We start from the raw sequence: 14,405 nt of genomic DNA, 5'->3' as shown, positions 1-14,405 counted from the left end.
TGTACACTGGATCTTGATCTTTCCTTAGATGGTTCATAACTTTGTTGAAAACTTTCAACTGTTCAGTGTTCAAAGAAAGCCCATCAACCTCAACAGATGTTTTATCATGGTTTCCAAATAACAGTGGTAAGTTGATAACGTCATTGGCATTTAGACCAGAGGCTTGACTGAAAATTACCGTAATGTTTCCAAAAATGTATCAATGGTCACTTACACAAACTTTTCAACAAAATCACTCAATGACATGCAACTTTCTCGAACTCTGAAAATAAAACTTGACAGACCTATGTACACATTTTAACAAACCTTATTATGTGGTCCCGTAGCGCCGCCACTGTAAGACCGTCCATAACTTGTTAATTGAACTCTGAACAGTAATCGATTAATTAAAAAGGAATACGAGTGGAGTTAAAGTGAATGAGTGAAAATGATAAGAGTTGAATGTGAAAATATTGTAAGAAAGTGGAAAAAGAGAGTTTTTTATCAGTGAATGTTTTTGGCTGTTTGACATTCGTCTTATTTGAACTAAATTAAAAAATGTATCAAAATGTAAATGTATCAAAATGAGGGATCAAAATAAACGGTGAAACTAAATACAAACAATCCCTCCGCTAAACTAGTAATGACGAAGGGTCAAGTAGATTATAAAACATGTACCAAGGACAGGACTATCATGGATTAAAAATAGTTTTTAAAAAAGAAGAGGTGCAAGGAAAAATAGGATGGTTTACAAACGGTTAATAAAATGAAATTAAAAATTTTGAAATGCAAGGAAATAAGCGAGATAAACTAAACATAAAACATATAGTAGGAGTTGGCGGCATAAAGTGAGAGAGATGTGTAAAATATAAACGTTCTAATTATTCAAACTGGTTATCTACAATATCAAAAATGTTATCAGTCGTCATGAGCAAAAAGTACTCATAGATGCTTGACCTCTTGTACATTATCAGAACAATATGCCTATCCACATTATCCATAGCCGCGCGTATTCTACTTTGTCCCTTGTGGCTAAAAAACTCTAATCTATGTTTGACGTAACAACAAAAATAAACTTACATAAGACTACCTTTGAACGCAGATTCAAAACAGCTCAGAGTTCCTGGAACGGTTGTAGAAAAATAAAATCTTCTACCAGTGCCAACATCGTTTTTGTTCCAATGAGTAGCAACTTTAGTGGCTGCATCTGACCGATTCAAGTAGTGTATAGTCCACTGTGTAGTAGATTTCAGCTGAAACAAGCTTTTTTTTAAATTAAGTCATGATTTTCTATATTTTTTTCTTACAGATGTGGTTTCCAGAATACTATCTAGTGCATCAGGTGATTTGTTATCTGCATTCATTTCAACTGATTCAATGAATATTGGGTCACAGAATCTGATGAATTCTACGCCCTGTTTGTAAACAGCATCACCAAAGTTAATACGTTTTATACGAAAAAGAATTGTAGGTTTCATATTAGCAAATAGTGTTGATGCGTAATCCGGAGTTCCTAGAATAATTTAAGTTGTTTTTTCGAAGAACTCATTGAAAATTTATACCTGATTTTCTATTTATCGAAAATTGATCAACTGCACCATTAGTAAGCACAAATAGCAGCATGGGAAGTGCAACTTTGAATAGAGTTTTCAAGTTGGTTGATTCAAAGACAACGACGTCTTTAGAACGTTTGTCCAGTATGACTGTTACACGAAATTGTCCATGGTCGGATTCAATTTCTAACTTGTCAACATTAAACCTCATTGATTCAACCAATGCTTTTTCAGTATGACTCGTGCTGCGGAGTCGGCACCTAAAACACATATTTAGTTTTTGCATTCACCTTTTTGGACAATATACTTCGATTTCAGATCCATATGGTTGATACAAATCATTTTGATTTCGTTTGGCAGGAGATTCCATTTCTCAAATTTTTGTTTTTGTCCGTTTTGGTTACTAGTAAAAGTTCTATAACTTGTAGGGTAAAATTAACGGTAATTGATCGAAAGCAACTCACGAAAACAACCGTTTTAAAGAAATCATGATGCGGTTAGAAAACTACTGACAGCTGGAAAAAAAAACTGAAAAAAAAAAATTGGCGGTGTTTACAATTAGATGACGTCATTTTTATTATCAATATGGCGTTTGAAGAAAAATACACTGATAGATGTCAAGTTGAAATATTAAACGTTTGAACTTTGATAATACCTGGCTAGTATAGCCATCGATTATTTGAAACTTTTTCTACTAAATAAAAACAACCAATTTATTACATTAAAACAATTCTGTTGTATACGGAGTAATTGTACAATTACCCAAGTCTTTAGCTTTTCCTAATGCCTTATTCATTGTTTTTGAATCATTAATCCCATCTGGCATCACAATGACTCCATCGAACATCAATCCCTCAACATCTTCCATCGTCAATGCAGCAGCTGGTTGAAGTGGGAACTGTTCCCAAATTGTTTGCAAGTTGTCCGCTGTCCAAAGTGCAGTCCTAACTTTGACAGATTTCTCAGAATGGAAACTGGAAACATATCTATTTTTTCATGAAGATTCTATGAGTCACTTACTCAACGGTAATGCTTCCATCGTGATTGTTAAAGGATGTCACTTTTCCTAGTTCTCCGAGTTTTACTTCTTTAAGATCGCAAGTAGAGATTACTGTAGATCCAACTCCGATTTCCAGACTGTCCACTACTTTTTTGACCTTTTGAACTTTGTCTTCACTTTTATTGGTAACCTGGTTGGAACGGAAAGTTTTCTTTTCATCTTTTAATTCGTTGAGCTCCTGAACAAAATTACTAATTAATTAATTAAGATAAATTACACTCACCATTTTATTGACCAATTCAATCAAATCTTTGTTATATGACAAAACTACTAGTTGAAGTTCCGGATTCTTCATTTTTCTTCTTTTCAGTTCATCAAAAGCACAAACTTCTGTCTTTTTTGTGTTGAAACTCTTTTTCTTATATAATCCCATATAATATTTTTCCAGTTTTGTTTCTTCATCCTCATCATTGTCTGGGGTAAGATTTGAAAGACTAATTACTTCGAAGTCTTTCAATATTTCTAAAAAAAACTGTTTCATTTTTATAATAAAATTTGACTGTGTAGACTGACCTGAAGTGAGTATTGAGTGACCAGCGATATCTCCAAAAGCGATAACTGATAGTCCTCCAAACGGTTGTTCTTTTTTGAAAATGATTCTCAAACGCTGGTCAATTCGCTTGAGAAAAATAGGGTTTATCAGATCGAACTTGTAAAATATAATAGTTTTGACTCCCAAAAGTAGTTTTCCCAGTTGTTTCTCAGTGTCGTTGTCCATCAGATTCATATTCTCATTGGAGAGATCCCCATCAAGCTGAAAACAAAAAACAATATAAAATTACCATTTTTTAAATAAAAATCCTACCTTCAACAAAAAAGTTGAGCATAAATGAGAACCATTTACATCGGCTGCATATGAATCGTTGGGCGCCGACACAGAACATGCTTCTTTTGATTTAAAATACTCTACAATAATTCCATTGAGCTTTTTGCACAACTCAGGCTGATTAGTGTCTTCAGATCCGAAGAGGTAGATGTAGAACGGTTTTTCCTGGAAATTCAAGGATATTCAAAAACTTTACTGTAAATAAATAACACAATAACCTACTTTAATTTTATGAAGCTTTTCTTTGATATACTCGCAAACTCCTTCTTGTTCTTCAACTGGTGTCCATAGGAATTGACGTCTGAAAATTTACAATGTTTTGTTTCGAAATGAATTTGCAACTAAAAAAACATACGTAAAGGTCACCGGGAGATTTTTGGCAGGTTCGTTGATTGCTTTGGATTTGGCGCCAAACATTATTGATTCTAGAATATGATAGTGCAATTAGTTTAAAAACTGACACAACTGATTGATGAATGAAAACTATAATAAATCAAACTGCTCTGTTTTTTATACCTATCCAAGTTGTGAAGACGTTACGTTTCGAAAAAGATTTCTTTCGCAAATCAAACAATGCTGATAAGAATCGCAGCGAGACACACTCACAAACATTGAGAGCAGAGACTGTTTTATGCAATGATTCATTCATATACTTGACGAAATGGTGACAAACTGAAGTTTCGCAGACGATTGGAAGAAAAAGTGGTTTCAAGATTTAAAATAATCAGAAAATCATCAAATAGAACTGATGAAAACGTGCATTGCTGTCTCTCGGAGTAGTTGACGGCTTTTTTGCTTGTTTGAGAAGAATGACTCATTGTTTTCGAAATTATTTGAAAATCATGTTATCACGGAAACAAGGGAATTGTGTTCTGAAAACGGTTTTATTATTCCTGAAACAGATTTTAGGGTCTTCTAACCATCTAAACTGAACACAAACCATATTTTCGCCCCAAGAAGTTATTCACAAACAAAAATAAACACGGATTGGTCGACAAAAGTTCTTCATTCTTTTTCAGAACATTGTGAAAATAGGGAAGTTGTTTTCTAGCAAAAGTTTAGTTTGACATTTCAATCCACATGTGTAAATGTGTACTATCGATAAGAGAACACGTTGACTTGTGTGCACACGGAATTCTTCATGGCAAATAGTGTATATAAACATTATTTTTATATGGAAAAGTCACTATGTATGAAATTGCTTGGAATTTTATTTCTTGTTCATTTTCATTTTTGATATGAGAAAAAATAACTTGTTCAAATTTAACAGGAAACAATGGATATGGAAATTGAGCCAATGGAAATAATAGATTGCAAAGTAGAAGTAGACGGGATCGAAATTGAGCTGAATTGTGAACAGGAGCAAGTTTTGGATTGCACGATGGAAAAAGTTAAATATATGGAGGTAAGGACAGTTAACATATTAATTTAGCTTGGAAAATTTCTCGCTTCCAGAACAACTCCTTTTTCTTATTGATTGGTGGTGCAGCGGGAACTGGCAAAAGTTTGCTTTTGAAAATTCTTCGTGATCAAATCTGTCAACTTCATGGTGAAAACAGTTGTCTTGTCACTGCTCCGACAGCAGCGTCAGCTGAAAAACTTAACGCCCGTACAATAGATTCTACATTTCTTTTTATGGTTAGAATACTCTTCTTATTTTTCTTTCAAATAGTCATTATAGAATTACGATCCATTTGAACCTTTGCCAAAAGAACAAAAAAAAGCTCTACACAGCATATGGAAAAAATGCAAAGTGCTCATGATTGATGATATCAATTATGTGAACTCGACGGTATTTGCTCGAATTGATCATCGTTCACAAGACGTTCTGAACACGAAACAACCATTCGGTGGTCTATCCGTAATAGTATTTGGAGATTTATTGCAACTGGGACCCGAAGAAAGAGCACCTGTTATATACAGAGGTAGTATCAGTTTTATTGTACTAGTTTTTTGTACGAGTTGTTTATTTTCAGACATCGAGAGATGTTATCGTGAACCACGCGATTTAACCACTCCGGATTCTCCAAAAATTCTTTGGAGTCTGTTTGAATTGTTCGAACTACAAGATAACATGAGAATGAGGTTTAATCCAGAAGAGGCTCAGATTCTTGAGAAAATTCGATCATCAGATAATGTTGCTTACGTTCAAAAAAAGTTGTTGGAAGTGTGCAAACTTGGAGAAGACTCTGAAATCGGTATAGGCGATGTTATGAAAGAATTGAAAACACTGCGAGAAGCTCATCCTCAGAAAAAGTTTGTGATACTGGTTCCAGATGAGCATATGGTGGAGCAAGTCAACCAGGTACATATTAGTTGTCACGAAATTCACTCAAAGTAGATTTGTTTCAGGTTCTCACTCAAGTTGGACCAGTTGGAGATTTCTCTCCACAAGAAGTCACAGTGAAACAAACGAATACCGTCTTAGTAGATGGTGCTGAGGAGGAAGATGACCTTAAAGTAACAAAAGGGTCTCAAGTTGTTTTGACCTGTAATATTGAAGAATATAATGTACATGCTGGAACGTTGGGCACGGTGATGGATTTTGAAAAGGATACGATAACAGTGGAGTGAGTATCATCTGAAAATATTTCAGTTCAAAATAAGACCATCCTGCCTCGAACGAAAAGATCTTATCCGCATACTTGTCAAAAATCGGGCCGGCCCGGCTCGGCCCGTCGGCCCGGGCTAAAATTTCTCTTGGCCCGGCCCGGCCCGGCGGCCCGGATTCAAAAATGGGTACCCATTTTTACCAATTTTTTTTGAACTTTTTCGAAAAAAAAACAGCAAAAATGCTTAAATTATCATACATATTCACATTTTGATTCAATTTTAAATGTTTATTCGAAAACTATACTTTTTGTCAAAAAATTTCAAAAAATTTCCAAAAATTTCCAAAAAAAGTTCAAAAACTCAAAATGTTTCAAAACGGGCCGAGCGGGCCGGGCCGGGCCACGGGCCGGCCCGTGACAAGTATGCTTATCCGTCTGCTTTACGACAGACCTGAAGTATTGAAAAAATGAATTATACATTTGAAAAATTAGGAGTGAGAATTACATTACTAGCCATCTGAATAAAAAACGCTCAAATTTCAATTGAAATTATATTTTTGATAGTGCGTCGCTCTGTTGACGAAAGTCCCATCTGAAAATTTTTATACATCGGTGTCCCATAAAAAGTTACAAGCCGAATGAGAAATTACTCACTTGAATAGACACCCGCTTGAATCGATGGCCCATAACCCATACCTATAATTCTCTGGGATTTCTCAATTAAAAAACAATTTAAACTACAAAACTCAACATTTTATTTTTTTATATATGAATTCCATTGAAAAAATATTTTGAGGGAATGTTAATGGCATCGGATCACACTGTTGCAAAATGTCATTTTATATTGAAACAGTGGAAGTACTGAACGTTTTGCTTTCATCTAATAATTTTTTCGTTCCAAACTATTAAAATCTGGAACATTCTAACAAAAATCATATATTTCAATGTTTCTTTAAAAAAACAAAAAATATTCTCCCCGGCCGGGAATTGAACCCGGGTCTCGCATGTGACAGACGCGGATACTCACCACTATACTACCGAGGACACATTGTGAAGAGGGCATGAGGAAGTTTATAACAGAGAGAAATGCGGCGGGAGAAGGAGAAAATAGAGATAGGAAAAGAGAGACTAGAGATAGTGGGAGGCGAAGGGGGTAGTGTTTGCGCTCGGCTAGTAAAAATAGGAATTCTGTTTTTCCAGTTTTGATGACGTTATTCTATGTAATTGCTTGCAGATTCCCATGTGGCACTGTAGATTTGGAACGTGTCTCTCTCGACCGAAGTAACTGGAAACAATTCCCAATTCGTCTTGCCGAAGTACTCACTATCCGAGAAAGTCAAGGAATGGAGTTTGACGGTGTTATCATAGTTGCTAAAGAGTCCTGGTTCACATGTGATATGACGATGTTAGAGCCAGGGCACATGTACACTGCACTATCTAGAGCGAAGTCCTTAGAACTGTGTCGTATCACACCACTCGACTGTTTTGGATGGAAAACGTCAAAAAGTGCTCTCACGGAATGGGAAAGATTGCAGAATAGAGAAGAGATGGATTCTAATAATGAGATGAATATAGTTCAGACTTATTTGTCTGAGAAAGTCGATAGAGAATATTGATTGAATGAAGATTGATACACTGTTGCAAATTATATGAAGATTTTTAGTTGTGACAAGAAAATGTCAAAATTTTATGTTTGCCATCAGTTTCAGGGTACTAGGAGCACATAATTTGCATTCTGTTGTGGTGTCCTGCTGGTTTTCATACTAATATAATAAAAAATGAAGCAAATTTCAAAAAAGTTGGACTACAAGAAGGTATCCGATAGACAATACTTCGATGAGGATGACAACTTCAAAACCTGAATATTTAAATTATTCTAGATACATTAAAATAGTTATGGTCGTGCCAACATTCTCCTTATTTTCTCATTTCCTTTCACCTCCACTTTTCACGGGGAGCTGGTTCTCATTATCACTAAACCTGTCAAAATTCGCGACGTAAATGCATTTATCAAATGGAATTACAGCTTTTGGCTAACTGATAAACGATGAAAAAAACTCTTTTCGGTTTCGAACAACCAGGACATTTTAATTGAAAGATAGTTTATAGACTTGCGTTTTGGTTTTTGGTATTAATTTTATTAGTATTTTTCTCATTTTCAGGATTACCGTTGCCAAAATGTCAGCCAACAAGGAGCCTGAATTTAAAAAAATGAACTGTGATCCACCCAACAAACCAGGGTAAGGGAGTTTTCTTTACAACTATAGCAAAATAATTAATACATTTAGAGTCGCGAATTCTTCGCCAGTAGTGCAAAACACTCTGGTTTCAAAAAGGAGAGAAGATTCCTCGAATGAATCGAATTCGAAGAAAAAGGTGAAATCCCAGATTGATGAGATTTTCACCGCACTCTTGTCAAAGGAAATTCTACCAGAAGCTCCTCTACTTCCGCCTACATCAAATGAGTTCCAAAGCATGTTCAAGTATTATTTCACCACCGATTTATCGAAAAACATGTTTCCCCCGCTGCCAAATATATTTGGATTAGGGAAATCCCGCGAGTCCCCACTCAACCCAAAGGACAAGAAGACCGAATGATTGATTTCCCTTTTTTTTACTAAATCGGCATGAATTTTCTTTCTATCCCTTCAAAATTTGTAACAGTGTTTTGTAATCAGATGTAAATGTTCGAATAAATCAAATTTAACCATACAGTAAATAGTGCTTCAGGTTTTATAGTTTCAAAATGAAAATAAGACGAGAATTTGTAGTCTACATTCGATGAAAAAACACATTTTATAATCAGAAATAGGCAGCACATCACTTTGACCACTGAACAGAATTGTCTCTCGACGGCAGACAGTGTAAAAAAATGGATAAGAAAAAACTACACTTATTTGTTTAGTATAATGCGGAACTAGTAGTATTCAAAATTCAGGAAAATTGCAGCAGGAAATCCTCCAAGATTTTCTTTCTCTTCCCAGATTACCCTTGACATCTAATTTTTACAAAAAAGTTTACACCTGTTTTCAATAAGCTTATTTTGTTCTTCTTTGTTTGCCTAATGCGTCATATGAAGCAAAAGACGATTACAAAAGGTGTAATTTTGTTGAAGAACTCGCGCTAACTCGTAATGGTGTCTTCTCAAAACAAAAACCGATTAGGCTTCTATAAACAAAAATCCATTATCTATGACACATGATTAGACCCTTTTCGAAAATAATCGAAACGACTCATTCATCCTCCGCCCCTTGGTTCCAATGTTCTTTCTTTTGTTAAGCGCCAATTGTCTCCATTTCTTATCTCCGTTTTTTTCATAAGCTAATTTTTGAATTTCAAATTTTTTTTCAAATGAAAATGTGCTCATTTTGAAACAAATAATGTTCTTCTGTTCTATTTTTGTACCAGAAACTATGTAGTCCCTGTTTTGTTCACCTTTTCTCATTATCCTTGTTTTATATTTTGCTTTTCTACTAGTTTTCTATATTACTCCTTCGCATTCTGTTCTTCTAGGTATACAATGCCATTGACTACACCTTCCGTACCTGTCATTGTTGACGGTCACAAGTTGTCTCCAGAACAATGCAAGATTTACTACTGGGTCATGAAAAAAATGGATAACAACAACGTGAGTTTCAAAAAATAGACAGAAACATTAAAAATACGATGAAGTCGGATTTGTGAATTCAAAATTGTTTCAGACCACTCCAATCTACACATTGGTTCATGGAGCCGCTGGATCTGGGAAATCTTTGCTTCTCAAAGCAATTCGAAATGGTCTTCAAGAGAAGTTGGGATTGGACAGCTGTATTTCGACAGCCCCAACTGCGATAGCGTCCCAACTGATCGGTTCCCGCACAATCCACTCTACATTTGTTTTGAAGGTGTGTAAATTTTCATCAGAGATGTGGTATTTTGATTTTAGCAAAGGCGATACTTTTATTCTGTTAAGCAGGGATAAAATGGGTTTTCGAAAATTCAAAGCTAACTTTCCATGTCCATTTTTTAAACGAAATGTTTTCTCTTCTAATGATTGCATTGATAAATTTTTGGAAAGTTTCCTGAGAAAAAACTGATTAAATTTGAAAATTTTATGCGTATAACCTTGCAAGTAAGAAACAGGCTCTATGATAGGACTCAGAGAACCACAATCTATTGAAGAAAATAAAACTTCTTCATTTTTCTATCAAACAAGGTTCTCAGCAACAAACATTCTTAAATAGAAAAATGAAAAAATAGTTAGAAATTAGTTCGTGTATGCAATAAAGAAAAACCTACAGTGGGGGAAACATCGACAGGGAGAGAACATCGACGTTGAAGATTTCCTGGACGAAATCCCAGACTACAAAATGAACATCCTCTCCCGGATGAGAAATTCTGAAGTTGTGTTAATCGATGTAATCAATTATGTTAGTAATGTTGACTTCGCGAGAATCGATCACTGCCTGCAGGAAGTTACCGGAGTTCGGAGACCATTCGGTGGTCTTTCAGTTATTGTCTTCGGAGATTTTCATCAATTACCTCCAAAAGGAGATTGGATATTCGAAGGTGACATAATTTGAATCATATATGTTACATCTGTTTTTGAACTTCCAGATCTTCCCGAGTCTTTCATCGAAAAGCAAATGAAAGTGATACCAAGCTCTTCGAAGTTGTGGAATCTTTTCAAAATTGTCGAGCTTCCAGAATTGAACTACCGGCTTACTGATGAAACTCAAAAAGACGTATCAATAGCTATGAGACATGGAGATAACCAGGAGGGATTGTACAACTATTTGAAAGATATCTGCTCCATTTGTTTGGACATACACCAAACAAAAGAAAAAATAGTAAAAGAATTCCAACTACTCAGCCTAAGAACAGGAAGCGAAAATATTGCAGTACTGGCGCCATCCAATGACATCGTAGACGACATCAATTTATCGGTTAGTTTTCTAAGCATCAATTATTCAAAAACACTATTAATTGTTATTACAGTTAGTATCGTCTGAACATAGCACAAGAAGATTTCCCCCTGTTTATTCGGCAGGCTTGGAAGACTGTAAAAACTGGAATTCTGCACAACAAGACGTATATGTGGCTCATGGTTCTCCGGTTGTGTGCACTGTGAACTATGACGAAAAAATCAAGAATGGAGCAATGGGGCATGTGGTGGATTTTAACGATGAAACCATTATTGTAACGTGAGTGTAATCAGATCAAATTTTAGAACTAGGAAGATTTTGAACTAACGGGAAAAAAACCCGGGCCGTGTTGGAGTACAGGTCAAGATATATATATATCACCTGAACGGAAATTTTGCGCTGAATTCAAATTGGTACAACGTAAACAATACAATCTATATTTGGAAATACACGTAGAACACAAAAAAATAGAAAAAATAATAAAAACATAAACTTTATGACCCTTGAAAATGCTCATTTTTGCACTGAAAATTCACAAAAACGGAAATAACTTTTTTCACGAGATCGTTTCGCAAAAACAGAATACAGATTTGAAATCAGCGCGAAATTTCCGCTCAAGTGAAAAAGGTGTCGACCTGTAACTAAAACTCGACCCGGAATCCTTCCCTAGTAATGCCAAATTAGAACTAAACCATTGCTGGAGTTTGAACTGGAATAAATTGAAAAAAATTCATATGATCCAGACTCAATTCAGCCATAAATGTAGACTTTACTATCGTTTTAATACTAGCGGTTTTGAAACGGGCTCAATTATAATTTATACGAGTTCTTATCCTAGCGGTGTAAAATTAGTTATCCCTTCATCAATATAAAATTTCCATATTTATAGATTCTCCACTGGTATCATTGATATCCATCGTCTTCCATTCAAAGAAGGAAACCAAATGTTCTTGCAATTTCCACTCCGATTGGGATACGCACATACCATCGAGAGAGCCCAAGGCGCCACTTTTGATGGAATCATTCTTGTTCGCAATGAGACTTGGGATCGAGAAGAAATCAACAGCTGGAGAGAACATCAAGACGGGTTTGGTGAGATCTACACGGCAATGTCAAGAGCTCGGGACTTCGAAAACTGTCGGATCACTCCGATGAGATTTTTGGGTTGGGATGTTTCTAAAAAAGTCGAGGAGGAAATTACCAGAATGAGGAGAGACTGCAGGGAACTTATGGACTGATTCAATATTTTTCTGAATTAATTTCTAATTATTTTAATTTGTTTTGTTTTCTATCACATTTCTATATTTTCAGGTTTTTGGTTTGTGTAGAACAGTTACTCGGATATCACTCATTTTTATTTACGATTGAAAAATAGTTCACAATGAATCAATCCTTTTCTCTTCCCAAACAATCTATTCCGATTTTCACTGATCGTTTGTTACAATAAGGACATTTTTGATCCTCTTCTCCTTTACCTTGAAAATGTCGAATAATGCACTGAAAACCATTTTTTTAGGTATATGAAAAACACATTTCATTGAAAGAAAACTCACTTTGTTGTGATAATTCTTTTTACAATTCTCCGTCAAGCACCTCGACAGAGGCAGCTGTTCGTAGCAAATGGAGCAGTCGTCTGGATCGTTTATACATTGAAGATGACTGTTTTCTTGTTGTAACTTTTGATTTCTTTCAGATGATTCTTTCAGCTGAGATTCAAGTTTGGTTATATGAGACTCCCAATTTGGTGAAGACGCTGGGAAATCCACTTTGTTTTTATAAAACATCATATCATCCCACAATCTGAAAACAATTATTCCTTCTTGAACTGAAACGTAAATTCAAAACTCACTGGTTTCTCTCAGTGCGGAAGTTTTTGAAAATTTCTTCTAACTTCATTGAATATTCTTCTTCATTTTTCCTGAAACAATAAAAAATTGGTTTATACACACGGTACTATAAGAATCTCAGTTACCTGGCAACATGCTTGTTCTCGTTTAACTGATCGGTAATATTCATCAGATTAGTGTTCAGTTCTTCATTTTTCTTTGTCAAATCTTCATTGTTATTCAACAGCAAGGCTTGTATTTGACGGGCACTGTTTAGAAATTTTAGATTGGTCGATTCGAAATATACTTTTGTAAACTCACTTCCCTAAATTGCCTTTCAAACGTTGAATTTCCGTCTCATAATAATCCACGTTATTCGCTGTATGTATTATATTCGATAGCTCGCTGTTTTTTACTTGAAGTTGTGATCTGAAAATTTTGAAAATGTTAAAAGAAGGAAATTGAGGATCTTGAAAACTTTGAGCCAAATTTACCTAGAAATTTCCAAATATTCTGTTAACTTATTGACTTCTCCCTGTTCCGCTTCCAATTTTTGTTCAGTTTCTTTCAAACAACTTTTAAGTGATCCGTAATCGTTTCTCATAGATTGGATGTTTTTCCCCAGCTGTATCTGTTGCTGCTGAGATCTGAGAAGTATTCAAAAATGAAATTCGAACCGAATATATCTGACACTCACTGCTCGAAGGCATATTTTAATTTTTGAATTTCAGATTGTTGGCTCTCCAAGTTGATTTCACAGCTTTTCTTTTCCTTCAGAAGTTGAGCATAGTCTACTTGACATTTCAATAGCTGTGATCTGGAGAACCGATACTAGTGTTAAAAAAATACTTTATGAAAAAAACGTACTTCAGCAGTCCGTCATCCTGTTTTTCCACCGCCATATTGCATATATACTTTTTATAATGATTCAGCTCTAACTCCATGTTTTGAACCATAAGTTTCAAACGAAAATAATAAAATTTTTGTTATATTGTATTACGTAAACGCACTTACCTGTCATTGTCGTCTGGAATATTAGTAAAATGCGAATTCATTTTGAAACAAGACAGCGAAAACGTGGAGAAATGAGATGTTTCACTTTTTTCACAACTATGAGCAAAATGAAACTAACAAAATGGTTTTTCTCATCTCTCTTTCTCTTTTTCTACCACAGTATTTTTGCAGTGTCAATTCTTATCAGTTGCCATGTTTTATTTACTCAAGAAAAACTTTCAGCGCGCATACTCGCTCATGCATTTAGGCTGACTCAAATTCACACGTTTGTTAACTCAATTAACCCGTCAAAAATAGCAGACTGTGTTGGTTTTTCCTTTTTTCAAAGTGCGTTTCACAATCAGATAGCAGCGATTACTGATCGACAAGTGCTTCAAAATGATGAAGAGAAAAAAAGTAAGAGCAAAATGGTGTCAGGAACAGGCTTCCGGTCAGAAGTTTCATTTGTGGGGAGGGGAAAAGAAGAAACTGAATTGGAATTGGAAAAAAGAGAAGAGGGAGAATGAAAATGGGAGAATCTATCAAGGTCAAGTTTTTTGGGTTCACTTTTCTTCTACTCTAAATTTGGCGAGCATGACGTGTTCTGAAGAGCTTTTTTTTCACGATATGAAATTAGATAATTTTACCATTTTTGCTCAAAACAGTTTCAATCATCATGATTAGGAATTCATATGAACTATGGAATAAGCAC

General features: G+C 35.1%; 5 protein-coding genes across 5 annotated transcripts; 3 read left to right on the top strand and 2 right to left on the bottom strand.

Annotated features, from left to right (window-relative positions):
- Nucleotides 1-860: 860 nt before the first annotated feature.
- GCK72_025934 (uncharacterized protein) lies at nucleotides 861-3,835 on the bottom strand (the record flags this gene model as incomplete). Its single annotated transcript, XM_003099952.2, has 10 exons — nucleotides 861-1,011; nucleotides 1,060-1,232; nucleotides 1,287-1,492; nucleotides 2,295-2,506; nucleotides 2,553-2,770; nucleotides 2,816-3,054; nucleotides 3,106-3,346; nucleotides 3,398-3,583; nucleotides 3,641-3,719; nucleotides 3,774-3,835. The coding sequence occupies 10 exons, from the start codon at nucleotides 3,833-3,835 to the stop codon at nucleotides 861-863; spliced, it is 1,767 nt and encodes a 588-aa protein (XP_003100000.2).
- An 859-nt stretch (nucleotides 3,836-4,694) lies between these two features.
- Nucleotides 4,695-7,586, top strand: GCK72_025933 (uncharacterized protein; the record flags this gene model as incomplete). The annotated part of the gene is made up of 6 exons (XM_053736563.1): nucleotides 4,695-4,823; nucleotides 4,874-5,056; nucleotides 5,100-5,343; nucleotides 5,395-5,723; nucleotides 5,771-5,988; nucleotides 7,205-7,586. 6 exons carry the CDS (start codon nucleotides 4,695-4,697, stop codon nucleotides 7,584-7,586), a joined length of 1,485 nt encoding a protein of 494 aa, XP_053580129.1.
- A 562-nt stretch (nucleotides 7,587-8,148) lies between these two features.
- GCK72_025932 (uncharacterized protein) lies at nucleotides 8,149-8,568 on the top strand (the record flags this gene model as incomplete). Its single annotated transcript, XM_053736562.1, has 2 exons — nucleotides 8,149-8,210; nucleotides 8,259-8,568. The coding sequence occupies 2 exons, from the start codon at nucleotides 8,149-8,151 to the stop codon at nucleotides 8,566-8,568; spliced, it is 372 nt and encodes a 123-aa protein (XP_053580128.1).
- Nucleotides 8,569-9,490: 922 nt separating this feature from the next.
- Nucleotides 9,491-12,112, top strand: GCK72_025931 (uncharacterized protein; the record flags this gene model as incomplete). The annotated part of the gene is made up of 6 exons (XM_053736561.1): nucleotides 9,491-9,598; nucleotides 9,672-9,854; nucleotides 10,251-10,518; nucleotides 10,567-10,895; nucleotides 10,948-11,153; nucleotides 11,764-12,112. The coding sequence occupies 6 exons, from the start codon at nucleotides 9,491-9,493 to the stop codon at nucleotides 12,110-12,112; spliced, it is 1,443 nt and encodes a 480-aa protein (XP_053580127.1).
- A 148-nt stretch (nucleotides 12,113-12,260) lies between these two features.
- Nucleotides 12,261-13,644, bottom strand: GCK72_025930 (uncharacterized protein; the record flags this gene model as incomplete). The annotated part of the gene is made up of 8 exons (XM_053736560.1): nucleotides 12,261-12,371; nucleotides 12,428-12,674; nucleotides 12,724-12,792; nucleotides 12,847-12,969; nucleotides 13,022-13,129; nucleotides 13,195-13,347; nucleotides 13,398-13,517; nucleotides 13,568-13,644. 8 exons carry the CDS (start codon nucleotides 13,642-13,644, stop codon nucleotides 12,261-12,263), a joined length of 1,008 nt encoding a protein of 335 aa, XP_053580126.1.
- Nucleotides 13,645-14,405: the final 761 nt, after the last annotated feature.

Source organism: Caenorhabditis remanei, chromosome X (genome assembly GCF_010183535.1).
Source record: "Caenorhabditis remanei strain PX506 chromosome X, whole genome shotgun sequence".
Classification (NCBI taxonomy): Eukaryota; Metazoa; Nematoda; class Chromadorea; order Rhabditida; family Rhabditidae; genus Caenorhabditis; species Caenorhabditis remanei.
Note: the sequence above shows the minus strand (reverse complement) of the source record. Positions and strands in the feature narration are given on the sequence as shown.